This window comes from Manis pentadactyla, chromosome Y (genome assembly GCF_030020395.1).
Source record: "Manis pentadactyla isolate mManPen7 chromosome Y, mManPen7.hap1, whole genome shotgun sequence".
Lineage (NCBI taxonomy): Eukaryota > Metazoa > Chordata > Mammalia > Pholidota > Manidae > Manis > Manis pentadactyla.
Window position 1 is genome coordinate 32,361,489 of NC_080039.1, and position 20,357 is coordinate 32,381,845.

General features: G+C 43.1%; 1 protein-coding gene across 2 annotated transcripts in view; it reads left to right on the forward strand.

Annotated features, from left to right (window-relative positions):
- The window catches only part of LOC118935946 (anosmin-1), a 154,452-nt gene that overhangs the window by 102,659 nt on the left and 31,436 nt on the right, over nucleotides 1-20,357 (forward strand). For both annotated transcript variants that reach the window (XM_057496347.1, XM_036932618.2), the window contains 3 exons: nucleotides 6,771-6,993; nucleotides 14,646-14,830; nucleotides 16,824-16,953. In XM_057496347.1, the coding sequence (XP_057352330.1) occupies nucleotides 6,771-6,993; nucleotides 14,646-14,830; nucleotides 16,824-16,953 (538 nt within the window). The remainder of the gene's footprint in view (nucleotides 1-6,770; nucleotides 6,994-14,645; nucleotides 14,831-16,823; nucleotides 16,954-20,357) is intronic.

Consider the following 20,357-nt stretch of genomic DNA (forward strand, 5'->3'; position numbering starts at 1 on the left):
CATATGTATAATTGAGTTTCTAAGCAAATTATAATTGCATTTCCAAGCATAAATTAGAAACATTTGAATTGAGAAGGCTTTTTCCTATTTCATGCATATGTAGTATTTAGATGCCTTCTTTGAAAGATACAACTGGTAGGTCTTTTTGATAGTATAATGTCTTTCTTTTTTATAGACATTATACATGCCCATTAAAACCTTTCTATAACAAGCTACACAAGAGAATAAAACCAAACCATTACTCCAAATTCTACCATCGGGATTAGCCATTGTTATGTGTAGAGAATTATCATTGCAAATCAAAGAGTGCTTTCTTAGAAACGTCCACTAAAAAGGTTGGCTGCTGGGGGCATCTGGAAAATCACATTTGGGGAGGGATCCCACCATTCCCTAGTGATAAGAGGGGCTCACTATGCCTAAACCATTACTCCAAAAAGAATGGTTTATGGTGAATACATGCTTTCCTGCTGGGAGTCAGGATTTTTGCTGCATGCTAGGCAGAAGGTGCCTAGATGATCAGTCCCCAAGGTACACCCTAGACATTGCGTCTCTGCTGAGGTGCTCTGGCTGACACATTCACACATGTTGACATAAGGGATTGGGACTGAGGAGTTAAGAGCATCCGGGGTGACTCTATGAGGAGAGGACCCTCGGAAGCCCGCAGCTGGTTTCCCCCAGACTTTGCCCCATCCCAGTTTCCCCTTTGCTGAATTTGCTTTGCCTCCTATTGCTGTGGTAAATCATGACCCTGTGTATGACTATATGCTGAGTCCTGTGGGTCTCCCAAGTGAGGTACCAAACCTGGGTGCGGTCTGAGGGACCCTGACACATTAATATTAGACAACCATCTTACCTGGCCTCTCTGTATGCATGGTAGATTTTAATAATGCTTATAGCATAATATTACTTGAATATAACAGAAGAAAAAAGAACCCCCACATTTTAGGGGGAAATTTTTATGAAAAATATGAGATTAAAAGCAGCATTTTTTAAATTTCATGTTTTTAAAAGTATTTACTGATGTCCTAAGATTAAGTTCAAGGTAAGTCACACTCACATTTCTCACACGACTCTTTGTGTGCCCACCAAATTGTCTAACGTACTGTGTTTCTCATTTTTAGTTTTATTATATCAAATTCTTTTCCCTAACCAGAGTAGCTACTTTAATTTTAGTTTTATACTTATGTGATTGATAAAATGACTAATGTCTTTTAAGCTGATTTTTTTATACTTGGCTTTTTAATTTGGACCGTATCTTCGTTTATTTTTAAAAAACAGTCCAGAGATATCATTTGCTTTGAGACTGTTCCCAACAGACTTTACCTCTTGTACTTGAAGTCCAAATTGGACTGCGCAAATGTTTTTTCCCACATAATATGTAAATATCTGCCTCATTTTCTTTGTGTACTGAGTTTTGTACCAGCCCATTTATTCTCGACCTGCATTACCTGTTAGGGGTTCACTACCACTGCTGTGGTGATGGTGGTGGTCCTGGAGAACTCATCTCGGGGGATTCTGTTGTCAAGGTGATACTTCTGTTTATCGGCTGGAACAGAAAGAGAATCCACCCAGGCCCTGGTTCTCTGCAAAGGCTGCCGTATTGGACAGTAAGCACATGGTGCAATTCTGTTGAATGGAACTGAATACCACATGCGACGGTCTTTCTATATCTGAGGCCCTCATATTTATGATTTCTGTCATATTAAGATGCAATAATAAATGGGATGTTTTTATGTTCATCATTTCCATGATTACTGTACAAATTATTTTATTGTACAATACCCTGCTTTTTACCCCAAACAAAATGACAAAATGAAGGTAATAGTTATCTTTCTCAAAAGCATTCAAGAACCATTACCGACTGCAGTTACTATTTCATTTTATTTTTATAAAATAAAAATTTTATAAGTGAAAATATCATATTGAATACAATTGCCACAGGTAAGTTGGGCTTTGCATATTACCGAGGTCAGACACTGAAAAACACGTTTTATATTTTTGGTTAAGAGATGAGATATAGGAGAGATTTATAAGAATTAACTAATATTGCATATGACATTCCTTAAAATATGAAGGATTTCTCACTAATACCCAAGTGTATTTCCTTTACCACTTTGCTCTCTGAATAATGATGCCCATTAGATAAGAAACTACTCTAGAAAAATACATGATCTTTCAAGGCTATTCCATTCTTAGTTTTCTAGAAGGTAAGGGCAGAAGAAAGGAAACAACGAACAAAAATTCATGACCATGGTAACCATGATTTTGCTGAATTTTAAACTGGAGCCAATGACCTGGCAAAAGATTGCCATTTGTGCAGTTTGTGAAATTATTCATATGAATAGTTTTATAAAGGAACTGTAGTAGCATTAATTTTATCATTAATAATTTGCCTTCATAGATAGGCTATAACTACATAAAGAAGAAATATAGCATTTAGCACATGCACCTTGTGTTACCCCACCTTTGCATTTACTGTGAAGCTGATGCTCAGTATACTCATTATGATTTGGATAACTTGCAGTTTTCCTAAAACTTTCACACCCCTCTTGATAAGTCTATGAGTTAACTAATTTTTGATATCACAGCAAATATTACAGGCTTAATGGTCGGGAGGTTGCTCTCTGACACCAAATTGACCTTTGTTCATATGATTTCCAGCTAGCCATTTGGGGATCAATTCACACAATTTCTTTATATGTAAAGTATTAATGTTCACATACCATTTTCTCCAAACTGCACATTTTTGTGCTTATTCCATTCACCTAGTACCTTCTCATTAAGCTGTGATTGAAGGTATAGTGAGAGACCTTGTGTACAGACACCATATGCTCTCCAATTTATAAACAGACCATTAATATTTTTTCAGCCTAATCCAAGATAATTATCCAAGATAATTGATAGGCAACATCAGAATTTGCCTTCAACACATAACAAACAATCGAACGGTTAAATAGAACCTCTCTGTATGGTTATTGTGTCACATCCATGTATTTGTTAAAATGACCTTCATTTAAGTTAAACTACTCAGACTATTTCTTTCTTATAAATTCCAGCCATTCCCTCTGTGCTGATTTTCTGAGTTTAACCTAGCAGGAGCATGTTGGAAACTTGTGGCTAGTCACACTGTAAAAGAAGCAGAGACAAATTTCTATCTTTGGATCTTACAACATTTTTTGTCAAAAAAAAATTGGAAATGTTAAACAGTAAATTTGTAGCTGTGGGAAAAGAAGAGAGACACCAATTACTCCTCTCCTATTGAGTACCTATTGTGTGCCACCTCTGCATAATAGGGCTTAGCTCTTTGCATGATCTCATGTAATATTCATAACATTATTTGTATTATCTCAAACCTGTGGACCAGTCTAGGAAATGCCAGTACAAAGATGAACATTTTTGTTTCCATGGTCCTCAAAGTAATCACACCAGGAAATCACATTTTTGAATTCATACCAAAAAGGGAAAAATTTGAGTAAATGTACAGAACCCCTTTTACATCAATGGGAAGATCGATATTCCTGTGCTAATTATATTATGATCATTCTTCTTTTACCCTCTTTGGGAAGAAATGTTTCAGATCTGGCTAGGGCACTGTTTTTATTGTTTTGAATTCTGCCTCATTAGCTCGGTAAGCAAGTTATTAAGATAAGGAGATACCATGTCTGCTTTCCTGTCCTTCACCCTTCCAGGCTGTGCTGGTTGGCACACAGATAATTGGGATAATGGGAGCAGAGAGCCCAGGTTTCTTATCAGATTCTTGACTCATACCTTATTGTCATGTGAAGAAGTTTGAAGTGAGGTGATCTGATTATACCATGGTGCAAAGTACGTCACTGTGAGTTCCCCATTAGCAAGCAGAAAACACTTGCCAGGTAAAATAAAATTATTTTTCCTTGGAAATGTCAGCTCCTGTGGCAGGTGGGGCGCTGATGATTTTGGTAACTAAGTATTTTCTTTCAGTGCATGTATCGTATACATTCTGTTGAAAGAGGAAAGCTGGTAACCATTCCATAATTGTTACAGATCCCTTCACATACTTTTTTGATTCCTAATTTAGGATTGGACCTAAATTTAGAACTTCAAAAGCCAATGAAGTAAAACCATCTAAATAACTAACAGGACAATGAACTGTGGAGTTGAGAGAAAAGCCTTCAGAACCAATCATGCTGTAAATGTTTTAAAGGTTTTTTTCTATAATTAATTAGGTACAAATTAATATGGAACTTCTCTATTGAAACTGTGGCCTTCTAAGTTTTACCTGGAAGGTTCTTAAGTTGAGGCACTATTTTAATCCACTCAATTCATGTTTTCAAATTTTACATATGACTAATTATTAACAACCAGTTTTCTTAGGCATCTACCATTCTAATTCAAACCTTAGAGTTATACTTTTCTAGCTAGTGTTTTTTGTGTTCCACCTTCTATTAATGAATTTAGGAGTGTGAAATCTGTGCCTTGTATGTAATTGTAATAGACTATTGATGCCTTGACGTATGTTAAATTTACAGTATCAGAAAGAGTGCAGCTACCGGGGAACACCACTCTTTGATGCTACGTGCATCCCTATGGAATGGACACATTTCTAGCTCTTACATAGGTCTTTTTAAAATTGTGGTAAAATACACATTAATGTATCATTTGCCATCTTAACTCTTAGGCAGATTTTTGATTCCATCTTTTTTGGGGAGAAGAAGCCTGATGAAACAAAGTACACAGGCATTGGGGTCGCCCAGGGTCACCGGGCCGTGTCTGTGCTGAAGCTGATTGGATTTGGGGTTCTCAGTGACATTTCCAGTCGTCCACATGATGAATGATAGGCTAAAATCAACCCTCTTTTTGGGAAAGGGCCAGAGACATTCCTTTCTCTTCTCCCCACCCCCTCAAACCAGGGGCTTTGTTGATGGTGAGGTATTTGCCTTTCTTTCTATTTTTTTGTTGATATACCTTCGCCGTTGTGTGAAATACTCCCTGGTGAGTGGCCCTTGTCATTCACGGGCACTGTCTCCTGCCAGGGTAGCTGGTGTTGCCTGCCTGAGGAGAGGGAGAAGCCGCTGTCAGTGCGCGGGCAGGCCTTACAGGGGTTGCCCAGGTGTTCAGGTACCAGGTGTGCCCAGGTGTCCCAGCTGGAAGAGAGCCTTATTTGGGCACCAGAGAGGAGCCGCTGGCAGGGCGCGGGCGGGCGTGAGCAGGTGTGACCCGGCTGGTCCCAGGAGTCCCCAGGTGCTGGCAGTGGAGACTGCTGGCTCGTCCCAGTGTGGAGTGGTGGGTGGCACACTGGCACTCAGCCGCTCGGTGCTGGACGGGCCCCCGGTTTGCGCCCACCTGCGCCGCCACGTGCATCCTTGCGGCCCTGCCTGCGACTTGACACCGGATGGTAACGGCAGGAGCCCTCCTACCTACAGCATCGGGAAACTGCCCGTTCCAGATGCCCCCGGCCTTGGCGCGCTCTGGCAGGCGAACTGCCCTGGCGAGCGCCCAGGCTGGGCCACGTCCACGCGGCACGGGAGCAGTTCCAGGCAGGGCGCCGCTCTCCGCGTACCCAGCAGCATCCCAGTCTCTCCCGTCTGTGGCTTCTCACCGTCTAGGCCGTGGCACTGCCACATCCGGCTGGTGAGTGACAGGGAGGCTGGGGACGTGCCATGGGCACTGCCTCAAGCCCAGGCTCGCAGTGGCCCCAGACTTGCCACTAGTGTCCCCAGGGCCCCTCCAAAGGGGGTAAATGGAGGGCCACGGAGTTCACCCGGCTGGACAGCTGTGTGGCAGGTGATAAGTGGGTTTAGCGGGACAGGCTTAGGAATAGGGAAGAGGTGGGTGTGGCGGTGGTCATATTGCCAACCACCTCCCGTCAGACGGAGGGAGGGCCGCGCAGAGGCCTCGCCCCGTCCTTCCCTGGGTGGGGCCCCAGGAGCCCAGCAGCACCCCCTCCAGGGGCAGAAAAGGCCGTAGTAGCCGCCCATTGCCGCTCATGTCCTCGCTGTGACTGAAGGCTGTTCTCAACCGCTTTTCCTAAGGAAAAAGGATGCATTTGGTCAGCGATGCTTTCCAAGACTCACTCTTGTCGGTGTGTCCCTGAAGTGACTCAGGGAGCACCTGTCCCCCTAATTTTCATTCTGGGCTGAGCTGAAATGCGGTCAGCGGACGCTGTTCAGAACCAGCTGGGTCACCAGGAGTCCTGGGTCTCTAAGGGCGGTTTGCCCGCTTACTGCCCCGTGCGGCGGGGATTCCGGATCGGTAAGTACACATCAACTCCGAAGGCTGGACGCTCTTACAAACGCCCCATTAACCGGACTTAGCCCCTTTCTGATCAAGTATCAATATGTGTTAAGTGCCGTGAGGTTTATAAAGGTTCCACAGGCTGCCAGCTAACCCATTTTAATGAGTATTTATAGTATATGGAGAAAATAAAAGGAAATGAAAATATATGTACATATACATAGTCCAAAGGGCCCCTGAAATGCTATTTCCCAAATGTTTATAACCCATTATTGGACAACTGCTTGGAACTCAGAATGTGATACTGTGCAAATGGGTGTGTGTGCCATTGATGTGTATCTGTCGTGTGCAATCTGAAGTTACAAACTGTCGTATTCCTTTAGGAAGTTAGCATGAAATATTACTTCTTTAGCAGAAAAGAAAGCAAGTGCACTTACTCTTAAAACACTTGTGGGAAATATTTGATGGAAGAAGAGTTTTGACCTGCATTTCTCAGGTTTTGGACATTCGAGGTTCCGTGTCTTTGATGGGGGAATTTTCCTCTTCTCTCCCGTCAGCCTCTGTTCCCCAAAAAGAACTACGAATGCCTGACCAGCTGTGAGTTCCTCAAGTACATCCTGTCCGTGAAGCAGGGAGATTGTCCGGCGCCCGAGAAAGCTAGTGGCTTTGCCGCCGCCTGCGTGGAAAGTTGTGAGGTGGACCACGAGTGCTCCGGGGTCAAGAAGTGTTGTTCCAACGGGTGCGGGCACACCTGTCAGGTGCCCAAGACGCTGTACAAAGGTAAAGAGCAGAGCTGAGTCGGTGCAGGGCACTTGACAGCTCAGGGGTTTGTGTGTGTTTGGGGAAGGGTGTCTGTCCACATGTCACCATTGCAAGAAAGACAAAACATTAAGAAACTTAACTTTGTGCCGCATGTGAACATCTGAAAATATGAATGGATCTTCGACGTCAGCCACAGTGACATCATATTGGGCTCACAGCAGATCATTCACACTGATTATGTTTAAACTTAACATGTACGATGATGGCATAGTATTTTTCTCCACTAAGAATAAATCAGTTAAGCTCCACTGGGTACACTGGAGAAAACAGATAGAAATCCTTGGAAAATGGGCTGGGGATGGCACGCTTGAAAAATGTATAATAAATACATCAGTGTGGTGGTTTTTCTATTGGCACAAGCCAAGAACAGAAGTGTCACTGTGTGGACTTTAAACATCCTGATGAGTCTCCTGAGATCCTCCATGGAGGAACTGCCCTCTTCCAGAGCATGGAGGGTGGGGAGGGATTCAACTCTTCAAAACATTTAGCACATGTCATAGTTTGCCTTTATAGGCCATTTCCAGAGCCCTTAACTCCTCTTTGGTAAGTGCAACCAGCCTCTTGTCCAATGTTGTCCAATGTGACGACATTCTTTTATGCCAAACTGATGCTGATGTATTACATCTGGTTTGGGTACCATCAGAGGATGCTGTTACACATAAAATGTTAATATGGTTTTGGGTGTAATTTGAAGAGTGAAATAAATCAATCCCTAGGCTCTGTTCATCACAAGTAGAAAGAGGAATCTCTCTCACTTTCACTCACACACACCAATTATATGTGATTTCTAAACACAGATAAATTTTTTTAAGAACTATGTACAAAAGACTATTGACCAGCAATGCAGGTGAATGATGTGTGGCTATTTTCAGAAGTCCGTTCATGCTGCCCATCCTTGACCTCTCCTTCTCTCTCTTGATCTTACTCAGAAATACTCTCATCTAAAACCTGTGTCATCCATCCTGTGTCTCTTCTTTCTGCATAGGATCCTTGGAAACCTGGCATAAATATTACGTCTCAAATTCAGAATAATTGAATTTCCTCTTCTTACCAAGTGATGTTTCTTTAATGGATTTAAAGCATTATTGTTTTTGTTCCTCTCATCATAAACCACATAAAATCCCTACATAAAATCTAACACCATTCCATTTTTAAAAGTCTATTATTCTGAAATCTTTTCTGTTATTATAGATCATTTGCTATGTAAGTATTAGCATTTACCATAAAAATAGGATGCTTTTACAATGATGGTTGAAAACCCATTTGTAAAACCTTTCGTGTTTTAAAAGCAGGGCATTTTAAAGAGGTAATATAAATTAAAATATGCTTTTATATAAAAGCATTAAAGAATCAGTATGAATTTCAAATATGCTAGTTCACCGAGAATAAGGGAAACATTCTACGAAGGGCCAGCATAAATGATTATTAAAAGGTGCTTGCAGTTTAAACTTACACTTCACTACTTATGATGGATTTTGTTTTTTAAGTGCTGAAGTCAATCTTCTACAAAGTAGCTCTTTATTTGGATTTTTTTTGTGGAGAGAGGCAATTCATGGAGAAGAAACCATGACTGGAATAAGCAGACTCTGAGAATGGCTTTTGCACGATGATGTAAGGATAATACTCTGTTTATTCGGAAAGCTCTGCAGGTGTACACTAGACAGTTTCCCCTGCCCTCTTCAGTACCCCTGAAGGCAGGCCGGTTTCCGCGTTCCAGGCGCCTTTGCAGTCCTGATGCGTGAGTTAGCCCGTGCAGCCAGGAGGGGCTCCACAAGAGCCTGTTAGAGCCTCGCATTGACAGTCTGAGCTAATTAACCACTTGAAGTCCCTCATCGCATTCCTGGAGTCAAGCTGCTTGCTCACTTTCGAGAGAGGGTCGTGGCCGCACTCTTGGGAAAAGGGTCTTTTCTGATCCAGCAGTAGGCTTTGCGAGGAGAAGAGCACGTTTGGAGCTAGACCACAGGCATGTGCATCAGCCTTGGCAGATTAGAGTACCAGCCGCTGCTGCCATCCCGCTCACCTCACGTTGCCCTGTTAGTGCCCCAAAGCAGCCGGTGTGCAGCAAGCTGGTCCCCATCCTTCTGCTTGTCTGTGTAATCTTTGCCTTGAAGAGGGACCCACTCCGGCGTCGTAGAGATGATCTTATCCTGCTCCCAGTTCCTAAGGGTGACAGCTGAGGACTTGGTGATTGGTACCAGAAATACATCTAAGCCCTCTTCCCACCTGGCTGGCTCTCCTGTCAGGTTTCCTTTGACTCTATTCAACTGCCATAATAAGACCCTAAACCTCAAGCCATCTTTGGGCACCATTGTATTAATATATGTTAATATATGTCATCGTACTAATAGAGTAGAAGTTAATGAAAAGATCTCTTGCTAACAAAAATTTCTAATCTAATGAAATCACTGATTTATCAATTGTTTTAGGCTAAGGCATCAGGGGGCAAAATCAATACCACATCAGCCCCCACCTGGTCCAGAAGTTCCTTTCCGGGATAGTCATGCACACGGCACTCACTTGAGTGGACAATTTTCCTAACTTTTGCAGTAAATTGACAGATATCCATCTCTGTCCTATGTTTCCTTTTATTGCTTATTGGGTTAATTAAAAAACAAAACAAAACAAACACATACAAGCTTTCAATTTGGTTTCCTGTGTTTGTACAGGGAAGATGGGGTACTCACTTTATAGGCAGCTTCAAAAGCTTTCTATGGTGGGAAACTGAGTTCTTAAAAACAGGACATTTTTGAAAAGATGTTCAACAAAGAGATTCATTATATTTGAGCATTTGATTTGGTTCATGGTCTTTAGCTGATGCCTCTAAGCAGGTTAATACTTTATAGACCAGCATTACAGTTTGAAACAGTCCAACGGGACAGCAGAGCTTTTCATTCACCCTCCGAACAAAGGAAATTGTTAGCAGCACCCTAGAAGACTTGAAAACGTTAGCGTGGGTAGGTGAGGCCTGAAGGTGCTGCTTCTCTGAAATGCGAACCTCGGTGGCGTTGTGGAAGTTTAAGCGGCTGACCTTCCGTAGGTCAACTAAACGATGGCTCTCCGGGCCCCTTAATTTCCCTTTGATTCCCTCCTGTTCCTATTTTAAGCCTGACTTAGCTTAGACTGACTTCCCTCCAGAAGATGTTATGCTTTATTCTGCTCCTGCTCAAACTACGGCCTCTCCCGACTCTCAGCTGTGCCCCGTGGATTGGGCGGGGAAGATGTAAAGATTCCGGTTCATGTGTGACTCTCCATTATCACCATTTTCCCTCTACCATGTACGAACTGAGAATTACAGGTGTCTCAGTTTGTTCCTTTTTCAAAAAGATCTGATGATGGAGTTGATTCAGTAGTTCCATGAATATCTTAATGTCTGAAGTAGTTGACTTTCAGGCCTCTGGGGATGGACTGATACCAGGATCACCCATTAATTTTTAGCATTTTGAATATAGTGACCCAATGCCTCAGTGTCATAGAAACACGAAATCTTGATTATGAGAGATATTAAGTGGTTGATTATGGAATCATTGCAACACTCTCTCTTGCCAGTTCTCATGACACAAATATTTCTACATGAATAATCAGATCTGGTGATTTGCAACTGCTGATTATCTCCCACTATCTGTATAGTTTCAACATTTTTTAAAGTATTGGGTTGCTCCTCCTTTGATTTCAGCAAACCACTTGTTAACGCTTTCAAGAAAAAAAATGCACTTGTTCCCTATTGTGGGATGTTACGTGATAGCATTTAAAAATTTTTAACCGATTTTAGATAACAGTTTAGATTTCAGATGACAGATTTGTTCCAAAACAATGAAAAAAGAAAAAGTTTGGTTACTTGCATAATAAAAAACACCGAGGAGGGCTGCGTTCCACAATCTGCTCATGCCACTGGGAGGCTGAGTGAGCTAGCCAGGACCTCGGACGGACTGCCTGTGGGGGCTGGGGGCTGGGGTGCGCGGCCTCATCTGCACACAATTACGGCCCACTGCTGGAGTTTCTTCCAATCAAGGGATCCAGCTGACCTTAATGCAAAGCAGACGGGCCATTTCTTAACATGCAAATCGCAAGATTATTGTACATGATAATTGAAGAGATTTCTAAATGAAGAAATTTGAACTGACATTGCCTGATGCTCATTATGTTCGATTAAGGCTCTGGTAGTTGAATGATGTTTGAGATTAAAACCTTATAGCAAGGGGATTTGGAAGCACGGCTTTGCTTCTGATGAGTTCAGGTTACTCCAGTGGCTGGAGCATTTACTGTAGCTGCATTTATGCTAGGGGGTGATACAGAGGAGAGCCAAGGAGAAAGATGCATTTGGAAGTCTTAGAGAATGTGCTCCAGGAGTTGAAAGAGCTAGTCAAGCCTCTTCTCTTTACCATGTGCAAAGAAATCAAGTGACTCGCGAGGTGTTCTCAAGAGGCCACGTTCTCCTCCCAACTCCACCCAGCCCTCAGTAGGAATATGAGGACCAGACGGATACTAGTAGACAAGAACCGTACAAGGTAATCATTTGGTCCAGATTGGGTTCTCATCACTCTGAGCAGATTTTCACCAGGCTTTTTTCTTGACCTGAAACGAATACAGAGCTGCTTCTGGATTGAAATGATCATCCGTTAAGTTTGGGATTTCCATCCTATCCAGGATTGCCAGGGATTGATTTTTTTGTTTGTTTTATTGGATATCCAAGGCTCTTTTGTGTTATTCTTGCACCTCCCAGCATCCCATCATTTTATTGCACACAGTATAACCTCAGAAAGTTCCAAGTCCTTCTGTAAGCACTGACAGTTCTGTCGGTCCAATAAAAACACTTCATCTTGTACAGTTAATACCGCTTTACTTATTATTTAGTATTTGCCTTTTAAAAAAGTAAGAGTAAACAAATGTTGGAGTAATATGACCTTGCTGGAAAAGAGAGGTGTGAGTCCTTGGGAGGTACATGGCTGAGAAGGAGGCAAGAAGCATGCGTTCTAAGTCTCCCCCCTTCCCCAAGGACCGTCAGGCAGAGGGCTTTCCCACCGTCACAGAGATGTATGTAAATGTCTCAGCATCCCCTCATTTCCGCAGATGCAGGCTGAGGAGGTGGGTTGGCTTTTCCTTCAGCAAACACTGAACATTTGCTGGGCTATAGGTGAGGTGTGGGAATGAAGGAGACAATTTCTTGACTTCTGGAGCTGAGTCTGGTGGGGAAGACAGTCATGGTTGAATGAGCTTGCTGTAGAGAGAGGCAGTTACGTGCGTGATTTGACAGGCACAGGCTGAATGTTGGGGCACAGGGCACAAGAATGGAGCCTTTATTTCCAGGTGGGAGGTTCAGGGAAAGTGGTCCTGAGGGGTGGCATCTGGACTGCAGTAAATAGTGAATGTAGCATTTGGACTGAGCCTGGAAGTATTCAAGGGTCTGTAATCAGAAACTACAGGAAAAGACATCTCAGAGTGAAAAATGAAAAAACGAAAATGGGCTGTGGTGGTATGAAGTATGTGTTTCTAGAAAAGCTGGGCTCTGCCTCTAGAAAAGAGGTAGATTGTGGAACAGCTCTGTAAACTGTGCCAGGAGCTAAACTGAAAGCAAGTGGGTATAGATCGTAGAGCTGGATGCCTTCCATGTGCTGCAGAGAATCTCCCCTGCTTCCTGTTGAGAATGGTGTGCAACTGAATCATCTGGGAAGGAGAGGAGACCATCTCTCTGCTCTAGAACCACCACTGTGAAGAGGGAATTAGAAAAAAGAGATGGACTTGCAGGCACCTGGGTTGGGAAGCTATTGTGCAGGTCCAGAAAGGAGAAGAAGGGCCTAAGGGAGTGTGGTTGGTACGGAGACAGAAGGCCTTGAGACTTTCTGAAATTATACTGAGTGATAAAACAATGGGATGCTGGGAGGTGCAAGAATAAGTCAAAAGGGCCCTCAGATATGCAAAGCAGGGCATCCTCGTGAAGACCTGTATTGCAGGAGGAGGGTGCATTTTGGGGAGAGGCATTTGAGATGGGACTTGTTGAGCAGGCAGGTGGGCGGGGTGGCACTGGGTCCAGGACCATCAAGGATGTTCGAGTCCCAACGTCCAAGGGATCTGCAGATCTTTGCACACCACCTCTTTTATTTACTTGTGCCAAGTGGCTTTTCCTAATTCAAAATGTGGAAAGAGGCAGAAAATTCAGAGAGAAACCTGAGATCAGGTCTTAGCTCCAGACAACTTATACTCCTCAGACTCAATTACTTGGTGCTCAAAATGTAGGTAACTAACCGTTACCCACTTCATGGCGTTAAAGTAATGACTTTACAGCAAAGTATAGGGCTGTGCGGATAGAATCTGTCAGCCAGTGAGAACAGAGGTGGCATCAACTGTGGTGAATGCATTCCCTGAAAAATAGGTTTTGGAAATCAATGAACTTCAGCCAGATATAAATACACTATTTTGAGATTATTCAACTCCATCCACCGAGATGCTTTATCTCCTGAAAATTTTCCCATAGCATGAATTCAGGTCAAAATGGAATGAGTTGAAATTCAGCCAAGCTCACTAACATGCATCAGCTGTTGAACATTTCGTACTTGCATGTTTTCCCATTTCCTCTGTGTTTAACTCAAGAAATGCAAAAAGAGAGCATCATCAACTAAATTTCTCAAATGACTTGCTGGTGCTTTGGGCAAATGCTCATTCTAAAAAAAACACGTTATTAATGGGAACTGGTGTTCTTGGATCTGATGGCATAGAACGTCATGATGCTGTAGGCTCAAGCTAACTCCATTAGTCTCACATATCTTATTAGCATTATAAATTGGTTTTAGAATTCCCTTGCCATCGTGGCCACTATTTTGACCTGTGGTTCTTCAATCTTTCAAACATCAGACAACTTGCATGCACCACAGGGGCACAAAGACATGAGGGTGATTACCTGCCTTAAAATGAGACACCTGTGAGGGACTTTTGAAACGAGGCACTCACTCGGGCCAGAATCAGACATTGCACATTCATCATTTTCCAATTTTAAACCATAAACCCATAGGAGAGAGCCCCAGCAATCAACTGGGGGAATGCAAAAGACCCGTGCTTCGGAAATCGTTCTTGCACAGTTTGACCACAGGAGAGGATTTAACCTTACGGTTTTTCCCTTGAAAGCAAACCTGCTTGAGATAGAAAGGGGAACAAATGCCCAAGAATCGTGTGACAAGGGCAATAGAATGTATTTGTAGAAATGGAGTGTGAGAACGAGAAAAAAGGATTTCAACTCTGATTCCCACCTTGCCTGAGTTCCACGTCTGCCTCAGGTGATGTAACTCAGTGACATTATTCATTGTGAAGAACGCACATACAAAAATTGCTCTTGAGATTACTGGGAAGAAAAATATCCAGAGTCAGGAATCAATGTAGACCTTCTGTAAAAATGGGCAAGCTGAGAAAGAAAGAGGTAATGGTCTTGAGATGTGGTGGGATGAACTTGGGGTCGTGAGATTTCCAGGTGCATATGCAGAAATGAAATGTAATGGCAGTGCAAGGAGGCGGGCCTCAATTCGCAGTAGATGAGACTTGTCTCTCCTGCAGATGTCCTCCCTCTCCGTGGCATCCCCGAGAGTCACGTGCAGATGGTTTTAACTGACATACTCCTGTTTCAGGTGTTCCCCTGAAGCCCAGAAAAGAGTTACGATTCACAGAACTGCAGTCTGGACAGCTGGAGATTAAGTGGTCCTCCAAGTTCAATATTTCTATCGAGCCTGTGATCTATGTGGTGCAGAGAAGGTGGAATTTTGGAATCCATCCCAGCGAAGATGATGCCACCCATTGGCAGACAGTGGGCCAGGTGAGTGCCTCATAATCTTTGTTTTCCCCCTGGAGGCAACACCCATGCCACACCTACAGGTGCACCTCCGTCAGAATAGCCTGAGTACCGAGAGAACTTAACCACAGGTGGAAATAATAGCATGTGTATCTGTGTAAGGCAGGATGAGCATCGTACATACGACCTAACCGCACAACTAGAAGACTGACTGTTGGCTTCATTTGCTCAAACTATGTGTGGAAGGGAGATAGTTTCCTAAGCTGAATGCTCACATTTATTTCTGCCAAGAGCTGCACTTCCTCGAGATAAACTGAACACCGAGTGGAGTAAGGGATGCGGAATGCCACGAGACTAGTTAACCTGGTGTTTGATTATCTGCATCACTTTGCTTCTCCTTCTCCTGCACATAAGCCATTATTCCGTGCAGAGACTCCAGTAGTGCAGAGGACGGTTCGTATCACAGACCGACTGAGTAGAAGTAGCCAGCAGCTCAGCAATCTTTGCTAAGTGCTTTCCTCATCCTGGTCAACTTACAGATTGAGCGCCACCTGCCCCGTAGCTCTCCTGGAGTTTGTCTCGGCACGGCAGCGTCCTTTAGTCTTGGGGTGGGAAAAGCAAAATATTTTCTCTCGTTTTAAGAGTTGTTAAATGGACTACCGTGTGCAAGGAAACAGCACGGATACGGACAAAGAGTGCATTCCCAAGATGAAACCGCTTCATGCGTTTCCACATTTGTCAACAGGGAAGAATTCCCAAATTATTGAAAGGCTTAGGAAAGCAACTGGCAGGAAAAGTCTCAGTTTTAAGCCTCCTTTCCTGGAGAGAGAGAAGACGTTGCATGATTCCAGTTCACCACTTACGCTCGGTGGCAGCACATGTCATTCTTTCCTTCTTGCTCAGCTCCATGCTGCGCGTACCAGGCTCACATCCGTTTTTCAAATTCAAGGCTAAAACTCTGAAGGGTGAGGCCAGTACAAGTGTCATTCCGAAGTCTGCCATGCGAGGCAGAAAGCCACGTGGAGGGGGTTCGTATCCTTCCTCTGATCTCGCAAGCGTTTAGCTTCTTTTAGATATTAACGTGAACCTGTCCTCATTTTCAGTAAATGGCTACAGGGTAAGGTTTGAGAGGGTTTCTGTTCGGTTCTCCTCCTCCAGGGAGCAGCCAGGTTGAGCCCAGCACGAGGCATAGATGAGGCATAGAACGGGGGTGTTTATCCCACGGCATCGGTTTTCAGGGCTCCCATCCAACACAGAAGCAGGTGTATTTTCTCTTAGCTGATGAAGGAGGGAGTGGGAAGACCATAGAAGTTATCTGGTATCTCAGAACTACAGCAGGAGAGAGAGCAGAGCCTACAGGCCACCTCCGCCCCCAGTATCAGTTTTTTTCTCCTTTTGACGTTTTATTAGACAAAGATATATTAACACACTTTATCCTTCAGGAACACACGCCTGGGTCCTTGCAAATCTTACCTGATTTACTCGATAGCAAAGACAATTTAAGTTAACATGTCCTTGCAGAAATTGCTCACGTTAAGTGGATTTTCCTATTTATTTCCAAAATTATGTTTGGCGTGCCAGCTAAATGGGTATTTTCTTTCTGTAATCTCACGATGATTTCATTTTCTTGTCTGTCATGTAAGATCAGCTCATGTGTATCCTCACTCATACGTAGAAATTGGTTGATTAAACCCTGCCAGTGTTGTATTTAAAAATCTGTTAACCAGATTTAAAAACAGCCCACACACTTACCATAAGGTTTTGACTTCCAGACATCTTTGAACTCTTTGGGGTGAAATATTTATGAATGGGATCAAGCTATTGAAGGCTTCCCCAGAAATGCCCGATTCTGTGACACTCTCCTCATGACGGAGCCTGATTAGCCACACTTGTCCCCAAAGGTAGAGGGAGGTCAAGGCTGTGTTGTGCAGGCTGATGAGTCGGTGTCTTTATAATGCAGACCAACTGACATGTGTGGATAAAAGGGTTCTCTGTGCTCTGTGACGTTTCTCCTCAGACCACAGATGAGCGGGTCCAGCTGACTGACATACGACCCAGCAGATGGTACCAGTTCCGAGTGGCGGCTGTCAACGTGCACGGGACCCGAGGCTTCACTGCCCCCAGCAAGCACTTCCGCTCCTCCAAAGGTCAGCCTCGATGTCCTGGCCCCACACTCCGAGGCACACATGGCGTGCACATTCCCCGTATCTCTGGGATCATAGTTAATGCTGGCCGACAGGTGGCTTTCTGTCTTTAGCGAGTGGGACCAGATGCGTTTGCAGGCACTGTGTGAATTTATGATGAAAGACATCGTGGGGCTTTTTACCTTCAGAGATGGTGGAATAGGAAGGGGCTTTGTCCACTTTTGACTTGGTGCTTTCCCATTATCAGCCTCTGCTGAACCTTTGCCTCAAGATAGTCTTCATCAGGCGCCGTTCAATTAATTTTTGGAGTAAAGGGTTTCGTCTGAGCTACGTTAGACTATGCAGCTTTTCGTCAAATGATTGTTAAGTAGAGTGTGGATTCATCTCTTCAGTTTCATAACATCCAGAATTTAAGGCCTTCCTGAGTCACTTTATCTTTATTGTCAATATGTCCGGTTCCTATTTTTTTGGTATTTCAAAACCATTATAGAATCTGATAAATAGGAACCATATAACATTTTTGATTAGTTTAGTCTGTGATTGTTGAAAAACATAATTTGGATACTAATACCTCCAAGTTTATATCCCCAAATGTGTTTAGATGGCTGTGCACTTTCTGAATTAACTATATAAGCGTGGCTAATTACCAAGATTCTGTTTTCCAAATAATAAATCAGGTTATCAATCTACTCACTACTAATCTGCAGTTACCCTCTCCCATGAGGGCTAATTTAAATTTACTTTGAACAACACGCATTGTGATATTAATGAATAATGTGATACCTCTCCATCATTCACCCATCTTTCATTATGGGAGCGTTTGCACCAGCTGCTATAAACTGCAATTTCTGTTCCATGATCGGGAAACTTACATTTCAGCTGATCTGTTTCTCAGTGTACACTGTTGCCACCCCTTTCTCTGCAAAATCGTCATCTTCAGTGGAAAACTTGCAACCAAAATAATTAGATACGTGGATTCAATTACAGTGCATGTTGTAGACTTCGAACTCCTTCTTTCAGAAAGCCCTTTTAAGAACAGGAAGGAGCATGTTTCCCCTGCACTGAGGCATGTACAATATGCACGTTTGGAAGTGAAAATGATAAAGACATCAAACCTTGTCGGAAGACTGGTTTCCCCAATGGTCTGATGATTTAGAGACCAGTGGGTTCAGATGCGATCCAGGCACATTGTCGTCCGAATGCTGCCATCTGTTTGGCTGCCTGGGGATCCGAGCTGGTGCTCTCAGGTCTAGGCTACAAATTCAGACATGAGGCAGAAGTGGTTCCCAGCCTCTGCAGACAGATGTTGAGGACCTTTAAGAGCTGGGTGGGACCTGGCAGAGGTGATTTTACAGCCCCCAGGGCTGGTCACATGCCTGCTGATTACTTAAGAGGCATCCATGCTGGGCAAGCTGCAAGGCCATGCCATCCCAGCCCTTCAGAGTATATCTGAGCACCTTCACAGTCTAGAATGACAGCTGCCATCACTCAAATTTAAATGGGCTTTCAGTTAATGGAAATGCACCAGTTTGGGGAAACACTGCAGTCACTGTTTAAATGTTCTATTTCCTGCTTTTACAAATACCCCCAAAATCCAGACTTCCATACATCTCATTGTAAGGAGCATTCTAGATTTCTGTTCTTGCATTTCTTGCAAACCAAAACTGTCTAAACAGGGTGCATGATAGATTCTACTTTGGTTCCAGTGGCAATGTGTCAGAGAAATGATGGGAATATAATAAATCCGCTAAATGGTTCAATACATTTCTTCCAGGATTTGTCTCAAGGATACCTAACCGTCTACAAGAGGGTATCACATCTTTCCCTACCCTACTCAATCTCATCAAAAGTACAAAAGTGCCTGTTTTTCTGGGTCAGAAAATTTTTTTTAGCTACTTATTTGAAATTTGACTTACAGACCATAAAATTCTACATCTTTGCTGAAACTCTAGCAGATAGAATCTGTGATGAGTTCTGCCCAGACATTTTGGGTTTGTACGAAGTGCAAGAACAGAAATCTAGAATGTTCCTCCCAAGGGGATGTGGGGAAGTATGGATTTGGGGATATCTGTAAAAGCAGGAGATAGAACATTGTAACGATGGCTGTAGTGGTGTCAAAACATGGTGCGTTTTCATTTCATAAAAGCTCATTCAGTCCTGCTGGGCTCCAGACCTGAAACTGTGTAAACTGTAAGCCATCCAGGGGCTCCCAGTGGCTTTCAGGAAGAGTCGTTGCTTCTCACAGGTCTGTACGAAGAGGAAGCAATCATCTTGTGTGTTTGAATCGGGTACAGTCTTCATAATTTAAGGCTGGGTTTAGGGAAAGGGGAAGGGATGTTTTTTCATCTACCATGAGTACCTCTGAAAATAAAAGTAAAATTTAAAAACTTGAGAAAATAGGTTTCATTTAGTGTATGCTTTCTGCCTGAGAGTCATTGGCTATAAGCATGATTTTCGAGGAAAAGCCCAAATTCTTGTCATCCTCTTCTTTATGGTTACATTTAAATACAAAATTAGTCTGTGCTTTGCCAGGACGGACCGGCTGTTAAGTTCATTTCCTTTTTTTTTTTGAGAGGGCATCTCTCATATTTATTGATCAAATGGTTGTTAACAGTTAACAACAATAAAATTCTGTATAGGGGACTCAATGCACAATCATTAATCCACCCCAAGCCTAATTCTCGTCAGTCTCCAATCTTCTGAAGCATAACGAACAAGTTCTTACATGGTGAACAAGTTCTTACATAGTGAATAAGTTCTTACATGGTGAACAGTGCAAGGGCAGTCATCACAGAAACTTTCAGTTTTGATCACGCATCATGAAAAGTTCATTTCCTTTTACCTCGTTTATTTTCCTCTAACTCCTTAGACTAATGATTTTTATAAAAAACTCTTGAGCTGTTCACAGATTGGTAACTCATTTTCATGCTTTTTCCCCTTCCTGGTGAGTACCATTTTGATTGCTAACCCCTACCTGCTGCAGAAGAAATATGGGTAAAATTAGTGGGTTTTGCTGGCAACAGAGAAGCTGAAATAGAGGCTGCAATCATGTCTATCATCACTTATTCAAATTCTCTGTGTTCTCTTTCCCCCTGGTATTTGAGATGGAAAATTGGCTTCAATATTAGCAGTTAAAATCACAAATAATCCACCAGCCTAATGCATATGGTCCCTTTCTACTTTTACTTTTGTTTTGCAAATGGAAATGTTAATCTTTCCACATGGCAGATTGACTTGCTAGGTCACCTCCAGGAGGAAACCCTTTTCTAGCCACAGGACCTGCCAGACCCAGGGTCTACCCAAACTTTTCTGTCCCATCCTGCTTGGAACAAGCCAGAGGAAGCATCAGAAGAGCAGGTGTACATGTTGCCCGCTCCAAAGGGTGTCGGCATGTGGTGCTTTAGAAT